This window comes from Alligator sinensis, unplaced genomic scaffold, assembly GCF_000455745.1.
Source record: "Alligator sinensis unplaced genomic scaffold, ASM45574v1 scaffold1565_1, whole genome shotgun sequence".
Taxonomy (NCBI): Eukaryota; Metazoa; Chordata; order Crocodylia; family Alligatoridae; genus Alligator; species Alligator sinensis.
The window spans coordinates 95,496-102,407 of record NW_005843038.1 but is presented as its reverse complement, the minus strand read 5'-3'; the positions used below and the strand labels follow the sequence as shown (position 1 = coordinate 102,407).

The following is a 6,912-nucleotide window of genomic DNA, read 5'->3' as shown; positions in this document are numbered from 1 at the left end:
CGGCGGCTGCTCCCGTCCCGGGGCACGTGTGGCTCTGCACAGCCGGCCCCTGCAACCGGCCCCCAGAGCTGTGCGCCAGGGCCCGGCCCGGCCCGACCCCCAGTGCCCCTCTCCTGCCTCAGTGATGTGCCACTGCCAGCGCCGGGGCGCCCAGCTGCTCCTGGGCAGAGAGGCTCATCTGCACGTCTTTGAGCACGGAGGTGTTGCCCAGGTAGGTGGCAAGTGCGTCCCAGCGTACCCCAGCCGGCCTAGCACAGCCCTCTCGCCCCGCAGGAGGATGCGGCCCTGCAGGGCGTCCTCCGGCTGGGCTGGGCTGGGCTGGGCTGGGGGTGTCAGGCTCTGCTCCTGATCTAGGAGTCCCGCAGGGCCCCAGCCCTCTGCATTCAGGCAGGCGGCTGGGGGAGAGGACACAGGGGATGCTGCCCCCATGCCCCAGGCCTGGGCACATGTAGAGGTGCCTGCTATGAGCAGGGGCTGCAGAAACCCAGAGCCCATGCCCAGAGCTGGACCGCGGGGCTGGGGCCCGCAGCCTCCACCGGGCACAGGGCGCAGGGCACCCGGGGGCAGCGCCGGCCTCGTCCCTGCCCCTGTCTCTGGCAGCTCGGGGAGCTGCTGCCGCCCCGTGGCTGCGGGGAGGAGCTGCCACACGGGGTGTCCTTGCAAACTCCAGCACCTATGGGCCCTCGCTGCACCCCACCGCACTGCCCCGGGGGCTCCACGAGCTGAATGCCACGGGGCAGCCAGACAGGCACCATGAACTCTACCCCAGTCTGCAAACAAACGAGGTTTCCCTGCTGCAGGGCAAAGCCTGCCCCCCTGCTCCCCATCCCCACTGCCCCATGTCCGTGCCCCTGCCCACGCCGCTGTCTGGGCACAGGTAGCCGGGGTCCACTCCCAAGCACTGCAGGACCTGCCAGACGGCACCTTGGACCTGGACGAGCTGGAGTCTGCCATCCGTGAGGCCGCTGGCAGCCAGTACCACCCCCGCCCAGAGCTGGTCTGCCTGGAGAACACCCACAGCTCGGCGGGGGGCCGGGCGCTGCCCCTGGGCTACCTCAGGGAGGTACGAGGGTCCCACTCCCCACGGAGGCAGTGCAGGCTGGTAGGGCCGAGGGCTGTGAAATCAAACGCCAGCCTGGGCTGCAGCTTGTAGCCCCTGGGGCCTGCCAGCTGGGAGCCGGGTCGAGGAGCCAGGGTGCCCTGGCTGCAGGGACTAAGCCCCTCTCCCGCCTCATGGCTGGGCCACATCTGGCAGGCTGGGGCCAGGCTCTTGGGCAGCTCAGCACCCTGGCCAGCTGCTCTGCTGGTCCCAGCCTGCCCTCTGCCCTCTGCCCCTTCCCAGGTGCGTCTGCTCACTGACCGCTACAGGCTGCGCATACACATGGACGGGGCACGGCTGGCCAATGCAGCCGTGGCCCAGGGCGTGGCACCGGCCCAGATTGCCCAGCATTGTGACTCCGTCACCCTCTGCTTCTCCAAGGTGCCCTGGGCAGGGGGGTACTGGGGCGACCCACAGGCTGGGGCTGGGGTCCCCTGGCAGGGGCTCTGCAAGGCATGCACGGGCTCCTGGGGAGCAAGGGGGCCAGGGAGCTGCCTGGGGGATGTCCCTGGGCTGGCTCTGACCCCCCTCTCTACTCCACAGGGCCTGGGCGCCCCGGCCGGCGCAGTGCTCGCAGGCCACCGGGAGCTGGTGGTGGAGGCCTGGCGCGCGCGGAAGCTGCTGGGGGGCGGCATGCGCCAGGCAGGGGTGCTGGCCGCAGCTGCCTGCGTAGGGCTGGCACGCATGGAGGAGACACTGCGCAGGGACCATGACAACGCCCGGCGCTTCGCCCAAGGTGCTCATGCTGGGCAGGATGGGGGCAGCCAGCGCGATGCAGCCAGCCCCTTCCATGGGGGAGCTCTGGAGCCTAGCCTCTCTCCCTGCCCCAGGCTGAGGCTTGCCTGGCCCCTCAGCTCTTCCTGGCCTGGCAGGGACCCTGGGGGCTCTCAGGAGGGCACAAGGTGCCAGGGCAGCCACTGCAGCCCTCCAGGTGCTGGGCAGGGACCCTGCAGATCCCTGCCTGCTGCCAAGTAAAAGGGGTGAGGGAGGATGTTGTCCCAGGAGCTGGGGACAGCCTGGCACAGACCCAGCCTCATGCAGGTGCCCACCTGCCACCCCAGCTGTCCAGGCACTGGGCTCCCCCGTCTGCTCTGTCAACCCCGCGGTTGTGGAGACCAACGTGGTGCTGCTGTGCGTGGGCGAGGGCTGGCCATCCCCCACGGAGCTGTGCGCACGTCTGGAGGCCGTGAGCGCCGAGGAGGAGGCCGAGACGGGCCGTGCTGTCAGCCTGCGCCTCCTGCCCTGGTCAGCCCGCTGCCTGCGTGCTGTATGGCACCGCGATGTCTCTGCCGAGGACACCGAGCTGGCCATGGACAAGCTGAGGTTCGTGGCAGAGAAGTGCCGGCAGGAGCGTGAGGCTGTGTCCTAGCCCAGGGGGCCACGAGATGGGAACACTGCAGCTCCCCCATGCCCTGCACAGCTAGGACAGACCCCACAGACAGACCTGGAACCAGCAGGGCGATGCCATGTGCTCTGGCACAGCCCCAGCAGGGTGCTGGGTGGCTGAGCTCTAAGCGATGCCCCCGGGGGCTGCAGAGACCCCCGCCCGTCTGCAGGAGCTGAATAAAGGACAAGGCCCCAGCTCCAGCCTGTGTCCCCCGCTCCCCCAGGGAGGGGCGAGGGGACCTGGGCAGGGGGTGGCCCACAGACAGATGGATGTGATGAGACAGACGAGCCTTTTATTCAAGCACGACACTGTTGCGGGGGCAGGGCAGGCGTGGGCCAGAGGCCCTGGAAGCAGAGGGCAGCTAAAGCCCCAGCAGCACGTGGCAGGAGGGGGGGGGGCACGGGCACAGCGGGCTCAGGATGGGGCCGGCTGCCGCAGGAGCTGCCTGGCACTGGGCCAGCAGCCCCCTCCCCTGCCGTGCTCCTCTCCAGCCCCACAGGGTTTGTCAGGCTGCACCGGGCAGGGGGAGCAGGGTCTCCTGTCTGGGCAGGCACCGACCCATAGGGGCAGGGGGAGCCCAGCTGGAGGCCTGGCTTGCAGCCCCCTCCTTTCAGCGGGGCAGCCCTGCTGGATCCACGGCACTGTGGCCCGTTCTAGCCGGTCTGCAGCCAGCAGCAGCTAGGTGGAGGGGGTCAGCCCAGCGTGCCATGCTCCAGGCTTTGGCCCCTGCCATGGCCAGCTCTGCCTGACCCTGGGCACCTGGGACACCCCCCACGCATGGCTCAGATGGCCACTGAGTGCATGGCCTGCTGCCGGCAGACGAGGCGAGCAGCAAGGAGGAGGAGGGCACCGGCCAGTGCCTCAGTGCCACAGGAGAGCCAGGCCAGTGCCATGGACCAGCCAAAGCCCACGTGGATGCGGTCGAAGCGCTGCAGGTCGTACAGGCGCACGGTCTCAATGAAGGCCGCCCCCGAGTAGCGGATGTAGATGCAGATCCCAGACAGGGTCAGCAGGCCTGGAGAGGACAGGGGTCAGAGCCAGGGCAGGGGCAGCAGCCTGGGCCCATGGCAGGGAAGTCCACCTGGCAGTGGTGTAGCACGCAGCCCCCTGCCCCAGCTGGCAGCTCCCACACTGCCCAAGCCCTACAGCCGGCAGTCGCAGCACCAACGGCCCGGAGTACGTCAAGTGAATGACGCTGGGTGTCACAGCGAGGGCAGGCCACATCCTGCACTCAGCTGTGGTGTCAGCAGCTGCAGGCAGTGCCCCAGCTCCGGGTCCTGCCCCCGCATGCCCATGGGAGCCTGGCTGTGCAGCATCGCATGTTCAGCACCAGTGCCACTGCTGGCTCCTGGCACCCCAGCCCCTGCAGGCAGCCGGCTCCCCCCTGACCTCCAAGCATGCTCTCTGGGCATCCGGCTGCAGGCTCAGACACCAGGGCTGGGCCGGGGCCTCCCCGGGGAAGTGTGGGGCTTCGTGAGAGGGCTAGCTGGGCAGGGTGAGCTGCTGGAGAGCCTTCTCTGGGGGAAGCAGCTCTGTGCAGCCCTGACCCTTCAGCCCCCCGTCGCCTTCTTCACCCCCCAATGCCTGGCCTGCATTGCGTGCAGTGGGACGGACCCGTTGCTGTTCCCAGGCCATTCCCTGCTCTGCCAGAGATTTCCCACAGCCCCAGCTTGTGCTGCCCAGGCAGGTCTCTGCCACACTAACCCTGACTGCCCCCGTGTCCGCACATGACACCCCCTTAGCCTCTGCACCGCTCCAGCCAGCCGCAGCCAAGGGTCCACTCACAGCCTGGCAGCTCACTGGCTGCAGCAAGGGCACAGGTGGCCGCTCCCCTGCCCAGTTCTCCAGCACCTCCCCACGGTTCACCAGACAGGCAGCCGAGCTCCCCGCCATCCTCCGAGAGAGCCGGGGTGGGCAGCTCGCTGCAGCATAGAGGACCACGATGCAACCTCCGTGGTGCCCTGCTGGGAGAGAAGGGGACACAGCCCCAGGGAGGATGACACGACCAGGGCAGGGCTTTGTCAGGAAGCCACACAGGACAGAGTACAAGTGTCAGCATCCTGGATACAGTGGCCACAACCACCTACACGCAGCCCCCGCCCAGCGCCTAGCAGCAGGTGTTACCCTGTGGGGACAGAAGTCACTTCACTTGACTTCCCCCCTCTCCCTAGCCTGGGGCTATTCACAGTCCGTGGAGCCTCTCCCCTACCTGGGCTTCCAGCTGATTCCCGGGCTCCTCTCACCATCCTCACTCTCAGGCAAGCTCCTGGGACAGCACTGCCCTCTCCTAGCTCCTGCCTGAGCTGGCCGAGCCATGGAGGTGGCAGGTGGCCCTCGTTAGGCCCGGGCAGGTAGTGGGTAATGAGCCCCAGGCCAAGCACATTCCCCTGCCTGCCGCAGGAGGCTGAAGGTGCCATGGGCCCGGTAGAGCCTTGTGGAGACAGGGATGAAACCAGCAGCTGCCTCTCCTGGGAAAATGCAGCTGCTTGCCCCTGTGCGCAGCAGTGTGTCAGCAAAGCCTGCAGAGGTGCTGAGCAGGGGGATGGCTGGGCACCGGTGGGAGAGGCAGGAAGGCCTACACAGCTGAGCAGAAAGCCACAAACATCCTGGAGCCTGGCCCTGGTGCGAGCTCCTGTGGAGCAGAGGCTGTCCCTGCTGCTCAGCTCCCATGGTGCTTAGGGAGACGGGCCAGCATCTGCGCTATGTGCGAGCAGGGAGGCACCCGCACACTGCCCACGGTCCCCCGGCAGACCCTGCAGGGCCCCAAGGGCGGCCAGCTCTCGGCCTGGGGCAGGTCGGCAGTGTAGAGCGGTGCGAGGATGGCTGAGCCAAGGCCATGGCCAGGCCTGGCAGCCTGGAGTCCCTGGGCACAGGGATGGACACAGTGGCGTGGGGACAGGGAATTGCAACAGCCATGGGAAAGTAGTGTCCAGCGCTCAGCAACTCTGCTGTGCTAAACCAGGCCCAGCCTGTCCACAGGCTGCTCGACCCATACCCAGGAGCCAACCCATGCATGCAGGGCAGCGGGGGCGTAGACAGCATCCAGCCTGGGGAGCACCGAGGGGCAGCCCAGCTGCACTGGAGACTCAGGCAGGGAGAGGTTCCAGCCCCATGGCCCTGCCACCATCCTCCTCCTGCCCACGCCACCACGCTGGGCTCACTGGGCTGGCAGATGTCCATTCACTCAGGGAAGGGGAAGCTTCTGACCGGGCCCTTCCCACAGCATGAAGGCACAGGCACCAGCCTGGCTGCCCTGGGCCAGAGGCCAGCAGCAGGGGGAGGAGAGGGCTGGAGAAGAGTCTCTTCCCCGCAGAGACTGATCCTGCCCCTGCTCAGACACTACACAGCATCGCAGCAGGCAGGGATGGGTCAGGGCCTGCTGAGCCCAGTCTCCTGCAGCCACATCTCTGGGGGTCCGTCGTAGGGGTCTGCCATCCTTACTGCCTTGTGCACAGAGAGGCCCCGTGCTCTGCCCCCACACCAGGCTCTCACCAGCCCCATGCACCCTGAGCACCAGCTGGCCTGTGCTGGGGGTTGCAGGGGGATAGCTCAGCACTGCCGAAACCCCCTTCCCCTCAGGCTGGACACTCCCTGCAGCCTCCTCTGGCCTGGGGCAGTGGCAGCAGGGAGGTCCTGGGGCCAAGGGCTCAGAGCAGGCTGGATCTGCAATGGACCCATCTGAGGAGCAGGACACCAAGGGAGCGAGAGGCCGCAGAGCCCAGCAGAGCATGGCCGTGCGATGACATTGCCACATGGCACATGCCAACAGCAAGAGCAGTTCTTGAACCAGCTTCCCAGTGCAGAGAGATGTTGCACAAGTGCTGGGGTGCAAAATGCCCTTCCTGTGACCCGGGAGCATTCTGTGCCCGGGCGCTGGGCACAAAGCTGGTGTGAGGGCGAGCGTAACCAGACAAACCCTGCCTCTCCCTGGCAAGGGCCTGGCTCCTCAGGGGTCAGCATGATGCCCCCTCCCATTCTGCCCAGGCAGCAGGACACTCACCCCCCAGCAGGAAGTAGCAGCCGGTGAAGAGCAGCAGGCAGGAGCTCTGGGCCAAGGAGCCGATGACGCCGCAGCCCCAGCCGAAGACGATGAAGATGAGGCTGAGGGGCAGCAGGACCACGAAGGCCCGGTGCATGCCTGCCAGAGACAGGGGGGTCGGACTCCAGGACCTGCTGGGGTCTGGGCAGGAGGCCAAGAGCAGAACAGCCCGCCAGGGACCCCGCCCCGGCCCCCATGGACCTCCCAGCAGCTGCGGGACTCACGGATGAGATGCTGCAGCGAGGCAGGCACCTCCCGGCTCTCGCTCCCGAAGGGGTCGATCAGCGGCACGCAGGGATCCCAGCCTGGAGCACAGCGGGGATCGCAGACACGGGTGGGGGCTGGTGACCCAACTGCTCCGTTACCCCCCGCGCCCCCTCCGCCGTG

At 67.8% G+C, this 6,912-nt stretch overlaps 2 protein-coding genes across 2 annotated transcripts; one reads left to right on the top strand and one right to left on the bottom strand.

The window, feature by feature from the left end:
- The first annotated feature begins 6 nt into the window (after window positions 1-6).
- Window positions 7-3,135, top strand: LOC102386472 (probable low-specificity L-threonine aldolase 2). The gene is made up of 5 exons (XM_014526405.2): window positions 7-211; window positions 878-1,063; window positions 1,343-1,480; window positions 1,643-1,835; window positions 2,161-3,135. The coding sequence occupies exons 1-5, from the start codon at window positions 125-127 to the stop codon at window positions 2,466-2,468; spliced, it is 912 nt and encodes a 303-aa protein (XP_014381891.1). The 5' UTR covers window positions 7-124; the 3' UTR covers window positions 2,469-3,135.
- A 12-nt stretch (window positions 3,136-3,147) lies between these two features.
- TMEM235 (transmembrane protein 235) lies at window positions 3,148-6,873 on the bottom strand. The gene is made up of 5 exons (XM_025193378.1): window positions 6,750-6,873; window positions 6,487-6,624; window positions 4,696-4,789; window positions 4,272-4,447; window positions 3,148-3,501 (listed from the first exon to the last, which is right to left on the bottom strand). The coding sequence occupies exons 2-5, from the start codon at window positions 6,620-6,622 to the stop codon at window positions 3,269-3,271; spliced, it is 639 nt and encodes a 212-aa protein (XP_025049163.1). The 5' UTR covers window positions 6,623-6,624; window positions 6,750-6,873; the 3' UTR covers window positions 3,148-3,268.
- Window positions 6,874-6,912: the final 39 nt, after the last annotated feature.